The sequence below is a fragment of the Phyllobates terribilis genome, unplaced genomic scaffold (genome assembly GCF_046119375.1).
Source record: "Phyllobates terribilis strain yellow unplaced genomic scaffold, ASM4611937v1 Scaffold_7__3_contigs__length_470593459, whole genome shotgun sequence".
NCBI lineage: Eukaryota > Metazoa > Chordata > Amphibia > Anura > Dendrobatidae > Phyllobates > Phyllobates terribilis.
This window is the reverse complement of record NW_027362767.1, coordinates 87,110,096-87,127,639: the sequence shown is the minus strand read 5'-3', so window position 1 is coordinate 87,127,639 and position 17,544 is coordinate 87,110,096. Positions and strand designations below refer to the sequence as shown.

Below are 17,544 nucleotides of genomic sequence, written 5' to 3'. Positions count from 1 at the left end.
TTTTTGATGTTTCTATCCAAAGTTTGAACCTATCTTCAGGTGGGCATCATGGAGAGTATACCATCCAGTAGCCTAGCCAATCATGCCTATCAAGCACAGTACTTTCTGGTACAATTGTAAAATCCTCTGTGAACTAACCAGCCTGTAGGACCGGGTTCATACGCACTTTTAACTTGGCCATGCACATTAGATAAAAGCCATTTGATGGTTCAACAATCACTGAATGAACGATTGTCTGTCTTTCATCCGACCAATGGTGAAAAACTTCAGACTTTCGTGTTAAACAATGACGGTCTGTGATCAGTTGGCTAAGATGATTGTTCTTCAGTTTTATCAGACGACTGATCATTTTGGTCCATATCGTTCATTTTCATTACCTAAACTCCAAGGTCTATGGGCACCATTGGCATTGGGATGTAATCAAAATGGTTTACATTCACTTTCAGTAAACGGAGATCTTGAAAATGTGAAGGAATAGAAACAATTTTTTGTTATAATGTCACATTTTTACAAAAAAAAACTTGCATGAATTTTTTAAAGAAACTTTAAACAATAAGAGATAAGAAAAAATGAGCTAAAAGGAGCAAATAGTAGTAAAAAATAATGAAGGCACCATTGCTCTCCTGATAAATCCCTCCTTGACAGTCTTTGTTACCGAGCTGCAGCAATGATGTGCTGTACATCCACATGACCACTGCAGCCAATCATTAACCTTAGTCCCTTAGTGTTGCATATTGCTTAGACAAGTGATTGGCTGCAGCAGTCATGAGTGTAAACAGACACCTCATCGTAACCACCGGTTGGATGCACCAGAACGGTGAGGGATTGTTTTTGTCTTTTTTTTAGCTTTTCTCCCTTTACATATTTTTTGTTTCTCCTTTTGGAAAACTCCTTTAATTAATAGGATGTCTAATTATATTACTTTACAAGGCGGTTCAACTTTTTTGGCAAGTCAGTTAGCAATGACAATCTCTCATTCACCATGGACAGTCTTTCTCTGACAATGTGAGGGTATAAATAATGAGCGCCTAATGTTAAATAATGTTCATGAGCAATATTTCGGGGACACATTGGAAGGAGACATGATGGCCTTTTAAGTCTGTTCACAATGAACAGCAGGAGATTGCTATGCAAATAATAACTAGATCTCTGGATGCCCAAGGCATCTCTAACAGAGTGTCCCAACCTGTGTCAATAGCATCATTGCCTTCAGTACTGGCACAGATTCTGTGCTTTATACATTTAACATTTTTCTTTAACCCTATTTTATCCATATTTTTAAAACCTCTTTATAGACACTGTGCTAAAAAAAAAAATTGGATTCCCAGTGGTGCACCCCATCTGAGGGGTTCTTAATAATACACCACATCCGTGGGTATCCTATTGGTGCACCCCATCTGAGGGGGGTCTTAATGGTGCACCATATCCGTGGTGTGCACTCCATCCATGATGTTCCTAGTGGTGCACTCCATCCATGGGGTTTCTAGTGGTGCACTCCATCCGTGGGGTTCCTAGTGAGTGGTGCACCCCATCTGTGGGGTTCCTAGGGGAGCACCCCATCTGTGGGGTTCCTAGGGGTGCACCCCATCTGTGGTGTTCCTAGGGGTGCACCCCATCTGTGGTGTTCCTAGGGGTGCACCTCATTTGTGGGGTTCCTAGGAGTGCACCCCATCCGTGGAATTCCTAGGAGTGTACCCCATCCGTGGGGTTCCTAATGCTGCACCTCATCCGTGGGATTCCTAGTGGTACACCATATTTGTGGGGTTCATAGTGGTGCACTCCATCCGTAATGTCCATTAGCCTATTACTTGACCAGTCAAGATCTCCATGCTTCTTTTCTATCTTGCTCTTTTTTTAATTACATTATCACATTATATTTTTACCTTAATGCACAAACCACAAATATGTAACATTAATCTAATGATTAATTGGTCCTATTACTAGCAGAGAAGTGTAACTACAGAAAAATTGTTGTGAAATAGACTCATGGTTTTATGATTCTATGGTGCCAACTTCCTTATAGGCCCTGCCAAGATACCGGAGGAGGAGTGGTGCCCACCAACGCAAGCGGTTCTTATTTCCTATTTTAATAGTACAGCTTTTGACACACCAAAGATTTGTAATACTAGTATATAATATAGACACAGAGCTACATTCCACAGTATACTGGAGATATAGTTATATATAAATATATATATTCGCAAGATAGAATGTTTATGTACAATTTTGAATTATGCATGAATATCTGACCACAAGGTGGCACTCTTCTATCTTTATGGATATTGTTCACTACAAAGTTGGATTTTGAGTAAAATTAATTATCAGCCCTATATATCACCCAAGTAAGTATATACTGTGTGGATTCAGACAGCTGTTTTCTTTTTTACTCTTTATATGTTAGTGTCACGATCCATGTTATACTGCACCGACTGATAATATTATTAGAAGTCATGAGTTCTGCGACCATAGAAAAGCATTACTATAAGTTGTAGCACTCTGACTTCTAATATCATGGTAATTAATAGTAAGGTGTACATCGTTCCTCATAATACACACCACAGCTGCTGCAGAACCTCTTTTCTAAAAATTAATGGAAATGTATGTTATTGATAGGAAGCACCCTCATTTAAAAAAAATAACATACAAAGAAAAATATAGCTGCTGAGATGTGTTACAGTGTTTGCAGAAGTGGGGCACAGTACTGTATGATGCATAATGCTGCTGCAGAACCTCTTTCTTTTAGGAAAAGTGCTAAACATCATTCATTAAGTGGTTAGAAAAGAAAAACTTCCTGCAAAAGTCACCGAAGAAAGGCTGGATTATTGTGGGGGAAACTCTAACACTTTAGGAAGAGGAGGGGGTAGGTCCTATGTACTGCCAGTCATTTCTGTACAATCATCAGGTGCTGCTGACATCCCAGTATAATGTTTCTATACATTATTTACATTTGTGTCAATGAAGAATTTCCATTTGAAAACTAGTACAGTCTGCAGGCTGATAACAGAGGACAATTGCTACTGTTCAAAAGCGCCGCAAAAATATTCACTTAAGGTAAAGCCCCACTATATATAATATATAAGTCTGTGTGTTACTAAATATACATGATGTGTGTATACATACTTATATGTGTATATATATATGTGTGTGTATAATGTATGTATTTGTATGTGTAATATATGCGTGTGTGTAATGTGTAAGTATGTCTGTATATATAAATGTGTGTGTATATTTATAATATATATATATATATGTGCATATGTTTATATGTGTGTGTGTAATACATATATATATGTGTATGTCTGTGTATGTGAGTGTGTAAATGTATTTGTGTGTATATATAAATATGTATAGGTGCATGTGTAAATATGTGGACGTGTGTGCATCCATGTGTATATGTATAAGATAATTTAAGTGTGTGTGTATGTATATATATATATAATGTATATGTATATCTGTATATTTTTACACATATGCCTGCTTTTGCTATTGCTTTCCTTCTTTTGTTCTTTCCCTCGTTTCTCTCCCTTCTCTCTTACGTTCCTTATTTCTCTCGCTACCACTCGGGATTCTGTGTAGGATTAACCCCATAAGGATGAGGAATGAAGATTATGAGGCACAGAAGAAGCTCTTTGGAATATTAATCAGTTTAGAGCGTTTAATTCTGTTTGACTTTTGCAGACACATTTCTTATTAACCTTCTCTACAAAGCCAATCTTACACCGATCGGAAAGAAAAAAGATAAAACCTGTTTCTCTTGTAATTAAAAAAGAAAATACAGACTAAGGTTCCCAAATCATTTCTCCAATACTAATGAAATTAAGAGAGCGGTGCGCTTTAAGAGCGGAACCTACGTATCGGGAAACAGTATATTCTGCTGGTAATGTCCCGTCTTCGTTCCGAGCCTCCATCGGGGTCTGTGTCTTTTTAAATAACTAGAATCTTCTTCCATTTAGTTCCCCAATTATTCACTGTACTGATGCATTTGGGCAATGTACGATCTGTTCTGTCCAGGAAACTGCATCACAAATCGGTGATCTGATAGAAAGTGAAGAGCTATAATCCTCATAAATCAATACAGGTTGGGCTCAGACTCCTCATCTCAGATGGTTCCAGGTGAATTATAAATGACCCCATAAAACTGTTTTTTTAAAACTGTTCCTTTTCTTAGGCTATTTTGGAAATTAAAATGAAAGGGATTATCCACATGTTGGGGACATTACTCTTTAAATAATTCAATGCATGTATATGGGGGTAAAAATCGTTTGTAATTAGGGGATTCATTATAAATGTATCACAGTTTGATGTTCACCACACTCGTTTTCCTGCATATTGAACTTTTGCTGTGATCTACCGTCATAAATCAGCTGAAAAAGACAAGAAAAAAAAAACTTTCCCACTGGATCATCAGAACCAGCTCACTGACCGATTCTCAGTAAACTCATTCTGCAGACAGCAATAGACAATGCAACACGCCGGCTATTGGTGTAAAGTTTTAAAAAGACGCAGTAGAAAAAATAATTTTGAGCCCAAATACATGCATTTAAGTAAAAAAATAAAGTCTCCAACTCCTTTTAGAGGGAAAATATATTACTAATCAATGGAGAGAACATGTAACGATAAATCATTGTGCAATTTAAATGTATTCCTGTAAATATACTTTGCAGTTTGAGATGACTTACAGTGGTTGCGTCCTCTCCTGACCACCAGTGGTGGACAATGGTCTGGTAAGCATCATCGCAGAGCTGCGCGATAATTCCTGGTTGTGATGAAGTCATGATTTCTTTATACTTTCTTCTTCTCTTCTTCTGACGATGATTCATGTCTTTTTGACACATTGAGGTGAACAAGTAACATACGTGGCCCCATTACAACCCAGGATTTGGATGCAAGATACAGAACATGGCCCACCAGACACTCGGCACATGTGTACCCGCCACTGCTCGATGCGCTAGATGGTCACAGATATCAACAGTCAGGAAAAATATGAATGTAAAAAATATTATTTTTGGACTTCTCACATTAGTGCCACCACTGACTCCAATGTGAGTTGTCCAAAAATAATTTTAACATCTTTGCAAGATCATGCATTTTTATATCTTCTGTCCATTGAATACATAGTAATATTTTTAGCAATTAACCCCCTTTAAAGAGTTCTCCGGTGATAAGTTGGTCACAGGGTATAAAGTTGACCACATATGTCAGCTGAAACGGACGATTTTACCATCTTGGCCAAAAGATTATTTGAAATGTCTGAAGATCTGTCTGGATCAATATGCGAGAATACTTTAGTTTTCATTTTGTGAAAAATTCTGGGCCTTGTTTTAGAAAAAAAAGTACTAAAAAAAAACCTTTTAATATATTTGGCACAACCTACTCCACTGGTCTTTGGGTTAAGAATGGCATGTTAAATTACAGTTTTCATAAATCGTGAGTATAAATTATTGAAAATAAAACTTGTAATTAGGACAAGAGTTGAAAGAATATTGGTAAATTAAATAATAGAATGCATCTATCTCAGTGGATTGCTTATACTTTTCCTCTTTTATTTCCATTCATTTTAAGGAATTTAAAGAGGACTTTTCACAGTTTTTTTTTATTATTTAAACTGTGTACATCCAATTGCTGCTGTTCCACTGATTCTGGGACAGTTTTCTTTTTTTTTTTACACCCCTCCATTCCAAAGATATACCACCGCTAAGAATGGTGTAAATTTACCCATTAACCTACTGAGCTCCTTCGTGGGCGTGGCCATGTTTTGATTGGCCAGCATCAGAGGAGGAAAAATCACATGCCCACAAAGAGTCCCGTGATACACGCCCAGTTATCTTTATTTCACAGGGGTATATCTTTGGATGGAAGGGGCTCAGAAGAAAAAGAAAAACTGTTCCAGAATCAGTGGAACAGTGGCAGTTCGAGGAGGTGCTCATTTTAAATTTTAAAAAATCCTGTGAAATTTTAAATTTTAGTTCAAATTGGTAATTTTTACAACTTAGTCTATGGTAGAGCCTCAATGATAGAAATATCAAATTGGCAGTGGAAGAGATTGGGAATCTTTAGAGTCGTGAGACCTCTGCTTTGCGATTTTTGGACCTTCGCTTTTAGTTGCGATTGCCCTGTAATCGGTGTGCTGTATTCCCCATCTGCCGCTGTTTAGTTACATGTCAGTTAGTTAAACATACTGTTAGTTTGGTAGAACTGTGATAGCGAGTACATACAGGGAGCCCAGATGGATAAGTACACATGCAATTAGTTTACACTTTCCCTTCTTTCTCCCTCCCTCCTCCACTTACAACATTTACTTTCTACTTACATTATATAACAATTAGGTCCCTAAACAAAGTCGTAGTATTTGCCAAAAAAATAAATAAATGTTGGAGAGAGCGCCTCATTTGACTAAGAATTACCGGATATTTGATAAGCTTGTTTAAAAATGGAAGTATCCAAATATAATGGTAAACATCTCCTCTTCCACATGGACTGAGGGAGGATTTTCCTCGCCGGCTTACACAGCGGGTGATAATATTTGTGAATGTAATGTAACTGCTCTGAACCTTCACTGTGCAAATATTGAAATCTATTGCAAGTCAAAGAAAGGGAAAGAAATCTGGGATGATGCTGTCGTATTTGCAGTGTCCTAATTAGCTTGATTATGTTTAGTCCTACTGCTTTGTGCGGGTTTATTTAACCCTTAGTTGGCCATAAAATGGTCATTTTTGTAGCAGAGAAGCGGACCATGGTCCTCAAGACTATGAAGATATCGATTCACTGCGGGTTTTAGTGCGAATGATGTGTGCCACCTCCGTAATTCCAACTTGGTCATATTATTATATTGCTCATTGTATCCTAACGTCGTTACTTTAGTCTTGGACCCCCACATACATATTCAACCAATGTCAAGCCGAATCTGCTGATATCGACTGGTTCGACTGAAACTCTAATATGTGTAGGGGTTGGCGGCCAACTGATTGCCTGGGAAGATGTCGATCGGGTATGTCCAATTTCAAAACTGTCAATCACTTTGTTCTCCTGGAGCACAGCCGCCTCTTAGCTCCTGGAGAACATAGAGTGCTCCTGTGTCCGCCGACAGACTGGCAACTGTGGTCATCATGTGTTTAGTGAATGATTTTCCATGTCATTGATCCGTTGCATCCTTGCCAATATTGATCCAATTTAGCCCCTCATGTACATAAGACCAATGCCGTTCAAACCCACTGATATCAACTGGTTAGGCTGACAGTCTATTGTGTAGGAGCCCCGAAGAGCTTGTTGTTGGGGGGAAATACCAATCCAGCATGTCCGATTTTGGACTGAGGATCGTACTGTCTCCTGGAGATAAGCTGCTGCCAGACAGATCTGGCAACGTCCTTCTCGTAGAGAACACAGGAGCTCTTGGCTGAGCGAGCGTTCCTGTGTATGGGAAAGACGTTCAAATGATCAGCCAAAGCATCGTTTGGTCAACAGCCGTCTAATATATATGGCCGGCTTTCAAGATGATACTACTGAAACTCGTCTTGGTAGGTTTTTGAGAAAATATGTGAGACTCTCTTGTTGACATCTGTGATCCCGGACCACCACTGACTTGTTTGACAGTTTTAAAGTACAGGATACTTATCTTTATGAATGCCTAATAGTTTTGCTGACTTAAGCTTGTAGTCAATCGTCAGTATAAAAATCCATCTTGGTCATGTGATGGATTCACAGGTACACAGCTCGTTACAGTATAGTTGTCAGTGCTGTGTCCTCTAACATCCATCATATGACCAGTACAAGTTTTTATTCACTGGAAGTAAAGAGTGTGAGATCAAGTAAAAGAGTTTTTATTTTGAAAAACTTTAGAAACATGTCAAAAAGTTTTATTCGGTGGAAGTCCTGGTGTAAAGACACAGAGTGATCACTAAAACAAAGGGCTTAGAAAGCTTCAGCCAAATACTGTTGTCCTCTGACCCTGAAGAGTGATCCAGACTTTCTAATGAGTCTTGTAAGAGAGCAGAGCATAGCCGAGCCCTTCGGTTCCTCCACTTGGTTGAGGTCTCAGAGCCAAAACACTCACCAATCAATAGTACTCAAGTTTCTATGACCTGTTACACTAATGTGAAATGACATTCGCACTGTAATAATGATATCGAAAGTGAATGTGTTGTAAGAAAATGACCTATTGTTTAAATCAGGTTTTGTGTTACGGGTATTTTTTAAAAATTGGAAATGTGTTTTTTTCTTTTGTTTGTATCACAATCTTAATTTAAAAAAATAGTAGCCTCTCAATTTTCACACTTTCCACTGGGCCTTTTTTAGACTTAACTCTTCTTGAAGGGACAGGAGCATTTTTCAGATGACTTCTTATCACCAGAAGCAGGATTACAATGACAGGTAACACCTCTATACACAGCTGATCACACAGGATCCACCAATCACAGTAGGTGATGTCGCAGCTCTCTCTGCTTTCCGTCTTCACAATGACCTTTTCACACACTCATTAGATGCTTCAATATAAAAGATAGGGTTGGACTCTGACCATTATGGCTAATGTACATGTGTTATTTCATGAAGCAACAGGAAGTTAGCGTCCAAAAGAGTCCAAGTGATTAGTGTGAAAATTGAAAGATTTTTATTGTTGTGAAAAATTGTGATATGTAATAAAAATACATGTAACACCAAAACCTGTTTTAAACAATAGGTCATTCTTCTGATGTCCTATTCCTTTTAATCTCTCAAAAAAGAATGCCCTTATAGACCCCGTTGTTAGTGCCAAGAGATTTCTGTTAGGCTTTGTTCACATCTGGTTTTAGGCTCCATTCAATGTTTCCTTTACATGTCCACCCAAAAAAGAAAACCTTTCAAAATAGCACATTAAGTTGCCTTTTTCGTTCAGTAAAATGTCAGACACCTTTATAGTAACTGGGGTCTATATGATGTTCATGTTGCCCGTTATGGAGGGGGTATGACTTTTCTGATATTTCTGACAAAGCCACCGCTGGTCCCATGAAGTGATGTGTGTACAGTTGTGCTCAAAAGTTTACATACCCCGGCAGAATTTTTGCTTTCTTGGCCTTGCTTCAGAGAATATGAATGATAACAAAAAAACTTTTTCTCCACTCATGGTTATTGTTTGGGTGAAGCCATTTATTGTCAAACTACTGTTTTTCTCTTTTTAAATCTTAATGACAACCAAAAACATCCAAATCACCCTGATCAAAAGATCACATACCCCAGTTCTTAATACCGTGTATTGCCCCCTCTAACATCAATGACAGCTTGAAGTCTTTTGTGGTAGTTGTGGATGAGGTTCTTTATTTTCTCAGATGGTAAAGCTGCCCATTCTTCTTGGCAAAAAGCCTCCAGTTCCTGTAAATTCCTGGGCCGTCTAGCATGAACTGCACGCTTGAGATCTCCCCAGAGTGGCTCAATGATATTGAGGTTAGGAGACTAAGATGGCCACTCCAGAACCTTCACTTTGTTCTGCTGTAGCCAATGACAGGTCGACTTGGCCTTGTGTTTTGGATCGTTGTCATGTTGGAACGTCCAAGTACGTCCCATGCGCAGCTTCCAGGCTGATAAGTGCAAATTTGCCTCCAGCATTTGGTGATAACGTGCCACATTCATCTTTCCTTCAACTTTACCAAGTTTCCTGTTCCTTTGTAGCTCACACATCTCCAAAACATCAGCGATCCACCTCCGTGCTTTACTGTAGGAATGATGTTCCTTTCATCGTAGGCCTTGTTGACCTCTCTCCAAATGTAATGTTTATAGTTGTGGCCAAAAAGTTCAATTTTGGTCTCATCACTCCAAGTTAGCTTGTTCCAGAAGCTTTGAGGCTTGTCTCTGTGCTGTTTGGCGTATTGTAGGCGAGATATTTTGTGGCAGTGGTGCAGTAATGGCTTTCTTCTGGCGACTTGACCATGCAGCCCATTTTTCTTCAAGTGCCTCCTTATTGTGCATCTTGAAACAAGCCACACGGCTACTTTTCAGAGAGTCCTAAATTTCAGCTGATGTTATTTGTGGGTTTTTTCTTTGCATCCCGAACAATTTTCCTGACAGTTGTGGTCAAAATTTTTGTTGGTCTACCTGACCGTGGTTTGGTTTTTACAGAGCCCCTGATTTTCCATTTCCTAATCACAGTTTGAACGCTTCTGACTGGCATTATGTGTATACCTATATGTGTGTGATTGTGTATGTGTATATATCTATATATACTGCTCAAAAAAATAAAGGGAACACTTAAACAACAGAATATAACTCCAAGTAAATCAAACTTCTGTGAAATCAAACTGTCCACTTAGGAAGCAACACTGTTTGGCAATCAATTTCTGCATGTGGGGACCACAGACCACATCTCAGTACCAATGCTTTCTGGCTGATGTTTTGGTCACTTTTGAATGTTGGTTGTGCTTTCACACTCATGATAGCATGAGACGGACTCTACAACCCACAGAAGTTGCTCAGGTAGTGCAGCTCATCCAGGATGGCACATCAATGCGAGCTGTGGCAAGAAGGTTTGCTGTGTCTGTCAGCGTAGTGTCCAGAGGCTGGAGGCGCTACCAGGAGACAGGCCAGTACACCAGGAGACGTGGAGGGGGCCATAGGAGGGCAACAACCCAGCAGCAGGACCGCTACCTCCGCCTTTGTGCAAGGAGGAACAGGAGGAGCACTGCCAGAGCCCTGCAAAATGACCTCCAGCAGGCTAAAAATGTGCATGTGTCTGCACAAACGGTTAGAAACCGACTCCTTGAGGGTGGTATGAGGGCCCGACGTCCACAGATGGGGGTTATGCTCCCAGCCCAACACCGTGTAGGACGCTTGGCATTTGCCACAGAACAGCAGGATTGGCAAAGTCGCCACTGGCGCCCTGTGCTCTTCCCAGATGAAAGCAGGTTCACACTGAGCACATGTGACAGCTGTGACAGAGTCTGGAGACGCCGTGGAGAGCGATCTGCTGCGTACAACATCCTTCAGCATGACCTGTTTGGCAGTGGGTCAGTAATGGTGTGGGGTGGCATTTCTTTGGAGGGCCGCACAGCCCTCCATGTGCTCGCCAGAGGTAGCCTGACTGCCATTAGGTACCGAGGTGAGATCCTCAGACCCCTTGTGAGACTATATGCTGGTGCGGTTGGCCCTAGGTTCCTCCTAATGCAGGACAATGCCAGACCTCATGTGGCTGGAGTGTGTCAGCAGTTCCTGCAAGATGAAAGCATTGAAGCTATGGACTGGCCCGCCCGTTCCCCAGACCTGAATCCGATTGAGCACATCTGGGACTTCATGTCTCGCTCCATCCACCAACGTCACGTTGCACCACAGACTGTCCAGGAGTTGGCAGATGCTTTAGTCCAGGTCTGGGAGGAGATCCCATAGGAGACCATCCGCAACCTCATCAGGAGCATGCCCAGGCGTTGTAGGGAGGTCATACAGGCACGTGGAGGCCACACACAATACTGAACCTCATTTTGACTTGTTTTAAGAACATTACATCAAAGTTGGATCAGCCTGTAGTGTGTTTTTCCACTTTAATGTTGGGGGTGACTCCAAATCCAGGCCTCCATTGGTTAATACATTTGATTTCCATTGATGATTTTTGTGTGATTTTGTTGTCAGCACATTCAACTTTGTACAGAACAAAGTATTCAATGAGAATATTTCATTCATTCAGATCTAGGATGTGTTATTTGAGTGTTCCCTTTATTTTTTTTAGCAGTGTGTGTATATATATATATATATATATATATATATATATATATATATATATTAGTCAAGTCCGAAAGTGTTGGCATCCTTCAAATTTAAATTGTTGATGTTGTTCAACAATTTTGGTTCTCAGACAGTTCTCTTCTCCTCTTTCTGTTCTCCATACTTAGTGTGGCATATACAGACACCATGTAAAGAGTGACTCAACTTCTCTCCTTTTCATCTGGTTTCAGGTGTGATTTTTATATTGCCCACACCTGTTAACTTGCCACAATTGAGTCTGAATGAGCATCGCATGCACGAAACAAAGTTGTTTACCCACATTTTTGGAAAGGTGCCAACAATTTTGTCCGGCCCATTTTGGGGGTTTTGTGTGAAATTATGTCCAATTTGCCTTTTTTGTTTCTCTATTTTTTGTGTTGTACCAATACACACAGCAAATAAACATGTATATAACAAAACATGTGTAATTACAATAATTTTCTTGGAGAAATACTTCATTTACTGGAACAATTACAAGGGAGCCAACACTTTGGGCCATAACTGTATGTATGTGTGTTTGTGTGTGTGTAAATATATGTATATATATAATATGTATATATATGTATATATATAATATATTATAATTTTTTTTCTATTATGTTTTTTGTATTATAAGAGGTCCAAAAAATGTCCCTTTTTTCCTTCCAGCGCTAGTGAGAGAAGTGTACAGCGCTCAGCGTGACCGAGATGAAGCGATTCTGGCGCGGCTTAGACTGGCTAATGAGGAGAGGGATGAAGCTCTTCTTCGCGTCCAGCAGCTCCAGCAGTACATCAGACAGTAAGAGCAGTGGCTGATGCTGATTTGGGTTATTTCTGGATGTGGAAGCCTTATTTTCTTTCATTGTTCTATCAGTAAGGAGGGCAAGACATTGTCATAATATCTTATTTTTCTTCTCTAAATCTTAGCTGCAGATTCCATCAAATTCGATCCTACAAAATAAAATGGCGCCGCATGCGAACAGTCAGAGCGTTTGACACCTTGGCAAAACCTGACAGCCCCCATTGTACGTCAGTGGGCTGCCAATGGTGTCCATTATGTGACGATTCCGCTCCGGTGTCCTAGTTTCCGTTTATAATAGAAACCGCAGTGCAGATGTGAAAGAGCCAAGCCGGTCAGACAGAACAGTCCTTGTAAATCGGCAAACCAGTTCATCAGCTGGAAAAGCGATTGGCACAACAAGTGACTTCTGTAGTTGGAGAACAAGTCAGTGGAGACCAGGAGGAAAGGCTCCGATTTGTGATTTCATGGGTCGGTAGCATAATTGGGCATTTGCTGCCACCAATCAAAGGACATGACAAAACGGCAAAGTTCTGTTACAGCAGAGCATATAAGGCACCAGAGTTGCCGACTTTATTTTTTTATTTTTTTTGGACAGTTTAACAAAAAAAATCATAGACAACATTTTTGGCAAACTCATTTGAAAATCATAATAAATCATTATGATTCCAAGTGGCAAATATTTCCGATATGAAGACATTAACTGTATTCACTGTGAACTGTAAAATGATGATAATTATAAAAATCCGTACAAGTTTCTGCACCAAAAACACAAATATTTGTTTATGGACAGTGGAAAAAAGGGTCCTATTGTTTTGGGCTGTCCAGGAATTTGTGGACGGTTGGCACTAACGATAATCATACATATAAATACAAGTAGGGAGTGATGTGATTTGATTGACAGTTCCCTCCCTTGCAGCCAGGCTGTTACACCCTGTCTGAGCCTGTATGCAGCGATTACTATCCATCAGGAGGCATTCATAAAAAGTTTTTCATATAACTATGTAAAACTATACGTTGTTATTTTTACTTATTCTTACTCTTTTCCTATCATTCCTTTGGATTTGACAATTAAGGAATCCTGACCGCCCTTCTACAAAACAAATGTAGAGGAGTATAAAAAAAAACTTGCTGCAGAGAACAGCTTTGTTTTTTTTCTCTAGCAAGGTAACCACTCCAAATATAAAGTCCGGGCTGCATATTGACCCCTTCATGACCAGACCATTTTTTTTAAATCTGACATCTCACTTTATGGTGTTTTTTTTTTTTTGATACATTATACTTTATGTTAGTAGTAAATTTAGGTCTATAAGTTTTGTGATTTTTTTTTATAAAAATATCAGAAATTTGATAACAATTTAAAAAAAATTAGCAATTTTCAAACTTTGAATGATGATCCCTTTAATCCAGATAGTCATACCACACAAAATAATTACTGAATAACATTTCCTTCATGTCTGCTTTACATATTTTTTTTTTATATTTTGTTAGGACATTAGAAGGTTTAAAATTGTAGCAGTCATTTTTTTTTTTTTTTTTTTAGGGACCTATTCAGTTTTTAAGGGACTAATCTACTGGAAAAATCCTGAAAAGTGATAACATTTTAAAACAGTGCCCCTCAATATATTCAAAACTGCTGTCACCCTTCAAGTGCTCTTCAGGAATTAATGCAAAGTGGTTTTTTTGTCCCTTTTCAGACTTTATTTTGCCCCTTGGCACAGTTTGGTATATATATATATATAAAAAAAAAAAAAACCATACCCCACTTTATTCTCTGCCCCTGGGACCACCGGTGAGTCTCTGCTGCTACTTCCAACATCTGGCATCGGCTACAGCACTGATGTCACTTTGACAGCGCGGCAGCCAATCGGTGAGCTCCAGAACTGTGGGCGGGACGTTCCATGTACACTGAGAGATTGGCTGCAGTTCACTGTGAACGTGACCTCAACGCTGCAGCCAATGGAAGACACCAGGAGCAGCGGCAGAAACTCACCGATGGATCCAAGGATGGAGATTAAAGCACAGTTTGTTTGTTTGTTTTTAGACCAAACTACACCCGAAGACCAATATTTCCTTAAAGAGGACAATCCCTTTAAGGACTATATTTATTACATATTTATGATATTGATGTACTTTTTAATTGGTAAACTTTAAATATTTACTATGGGGAAAACCCCCTTAATGTTCTTACATATAAAAGTCCAAGCGGTTAATTAATTTTTTTACAGGCATTTTATGTGAATGTGAGATTTTTTTCCCTCTTTTTAATGACTTGCTTTTCTTGTTTTGGCATCAGGATACCCAGAGCTTTGTTCATACATGTAGGTCTATAAAAGCATATGGAAATATTGACATGGACCTACAGACGTGTCCCAGACAGACTAAAAAATACACACATAGCCGCACTGACACTGTCAGATAAACATTCATATACTGGCCATGAAAGATTGACAGTGCAGGAGCCCGAGAAGATCACACACAAACAAATAACATGACGGCGGGCGTTCAGCAGTATGGCGGGGTATCCGTATGCGCGTCATTGCGTGCCGATATCAGACTGACACTGTATCTCTGTATGAGACACCCACCACCCAAACTTTTGTAGGGGATCTGCCGTAGGTAATAAAATATTTACGCCACAATCACATTTCTGCATTGCTGCATCCAAAAACAAAAAAAATAAAATTTGGCAGTCAAAACACACTAAAACTGCTACATGTCAGTTTGGCCTCCTGCTCTTTTTTTTTGTTGTAGAACTGCCAGAAACAGATGAGAATTTTTTTTTTTTTCACAATTTCTGAATTTTAAATAGTAACCAGCGTTTTTTCATTTAGTTTATTTATTTTTAAAAAAAATCAATACTACACGTGAAAATGAGAAACTTTGTAATATATTCTTTTCAAAGAAATCTGCTTTTTTCTCTACCGGGACTGATCTTTCATTCTCAAAATTCTTAATTCATGGGTACAATCTGTCTTCAGTGAATACAGATTTTCCCATAACTGAGAAAGAAGATAGTTGGTGCTCATAAAGTTCTATGGAGAACTGTAACTGTCATTTCAGGAGAACTAGCTCCTTCCCTCTCCATAGAATTTTAAAAGCACCAACTGTCATCTCCCATCTCGGTAATGGAAGATCTGTCTTTGCTTAAGACAGATTTTACCCAATAATTGAGAGAGAATGAGGAGTCCAGGAGGAGAATTAGAATTAAAGCAGATTTATCTGATAAGATATTGTTACAAAGTTAATTATTATCGTTTTTATTATTGATTTATGAAATAAAAATTAAAACAACAGTTACTTTCATCTGATTCTTGCTGCCAGAACCACAGACTCCTGCTGCTTTATTGCAGCCATGTAATTTTTACACTTAAACTCTGAGCCGTTTCAGAGAGAACATACTTTGCAAACCTGTCCAGGGATGGTGCTTCTCAGGTGACTTACTCCAAATGGATCATGGCTTTGCCGATAAAGGATGGGGATACCCCTTAATTTTTAGCAGCTTCACAGGTTGCAGGACCACAGATTGCTCTATTCCGCTTTTACATTTGCAACTTAAAGGGGTTGTCCAGGCTTGAGAGTCAAGTCTGCAGTCACTCTAGGTGACTGCCGACTTGTGAATCCTCACAGCGCGCTGTCAGGATTCTCCGGAGCTAGTGCCTGGAGCGAGCGGTCATGTAACTGCAAGTATGTGATTTGGATACTTCCGGCCACATTCTGACTAGACGTGTCCAGCCTCACTGGATTCATTTGTATTGAGCGAGGCTGGGCACCTCTAGTTAGCATGTGACCGTATGTATGCAAATCGCATACGGAGCTGCCCTGGAGAATCCTGACGGTGCATGCTGTGAGGATTCACAAGTCTGCAGTCATGTAGAGTGACTGCATACTTGAACCCCAAGCCTGAACAACCCTTTTAATGCAAGCAAATAAGAGTGTAGGAAAGTCATAAAATAACCAACTGATTCCAACCTTTTGCTTCTTGATTGCCGCAGTACCTTGGGGTTTGCAAAGCCACCACATTCACTTTCACTATGCTGCGAAGTAACTCTGGCATAGAGTAATCTTTGGCCACTCGATTAGTGTCGCAGCTAAAATCCAGGCATAGCCTTAGGCCACGGCCCCACTATCAGTATTTGGTCAGTATATGGTCAGTATTTTTTCCCAGGAGTGGGAGCCAAAACCAGAAGAGGAACAATCAGAGAAAAGGTATAATAGAAACAAGTCACCAATTCTGTATTTATCACCCACTCCTGGTTTTGGCTCCCACTCCTGAGAAAAAATACTGACCGAATACTGATAGTGGGGCCGTGGCTTTAGTATAAATATCTCATTGGATAACATTAAGAATCTAGGTTTTAGGCTTTAAATCTAAAATAAACAATTCATTTAGGAGAGGTGGTCATGTTACGTGCAAGAACCTTTTAGTTACAATCTCTTGAAATAATTAAAAATGTTGGGCAGGATTAGAAACTGTTGGCTGCCTTCTTTCAAAAAACAGCGCCCCACCTGTCTACAGGTCATGCATGGTATTGCATCTTAATTTGATTCCTTTTAACGGAGCTGAGCTGTAATACCGGACGTGACTTGTAGACAGGAGAAAGAAGGCTGCCATATTTCTCTAAATCTAGACAGCTACTTAAAGTGCTTTAGACTCCGAGTCTACAAACTTCATCGTAAACCGGGAAAGTTTTATAAGTCACGTGACTTGGGACAGAATGACGTGGGTAATATTTTTGGGGATCAGAGCTGTGCTTTATCTAGATCCCCCCCACCCCCATTCTTCTTTATGGCAGGAATGAAAAAAAAAGTGAAGAAGTGAGAACCCTAATTAAAAGCGAAACGATCAATAAAAACATGTGAAGAGCCTGCTTTACTAAACCGCCTCGGCACATATGAAGAACTGATCCCTGTAGCCATATATTGCGGTAAACATTAATAAGTTAACAGGCTGCAGCCGAGGAGAGATGAGCTCGGCATTATTGAAAGATACAGCAGAACAGCTGGCGCCGTAATGCGTCGAGAGTGCAGGGCGTCCCCTGAAGACA

At 39.6% G+C, this 17,544-nt stretch overlaps 1 protein-coding gene across 3 annotated transcripts in view; it reads left to right on the top strand.

Annotated features, from left to right (window-relative positions):
* The window catches only part of MIPOL1 (mirror-image polydactyly 1), a 381,387-nt gene that overhangs the window by 161,131 nt on the left and 202,712 nt on the right, over window positions 1–17,544 (top strand). For all 3 annotated transcript variants that reach the window (XM_073638937.1, XM_073638940.1, XM_073638936.1), the window contains one exon: window positions 12,367–12,496. In XM_073638937.1, the coding sequence (XP_073495038.1) occupies window positions 12,367–12,496 (130 nt within the window). The remainder of the gene's footprint in view (window positions 1–12,366; window positions 12,497–17,544) is intronic.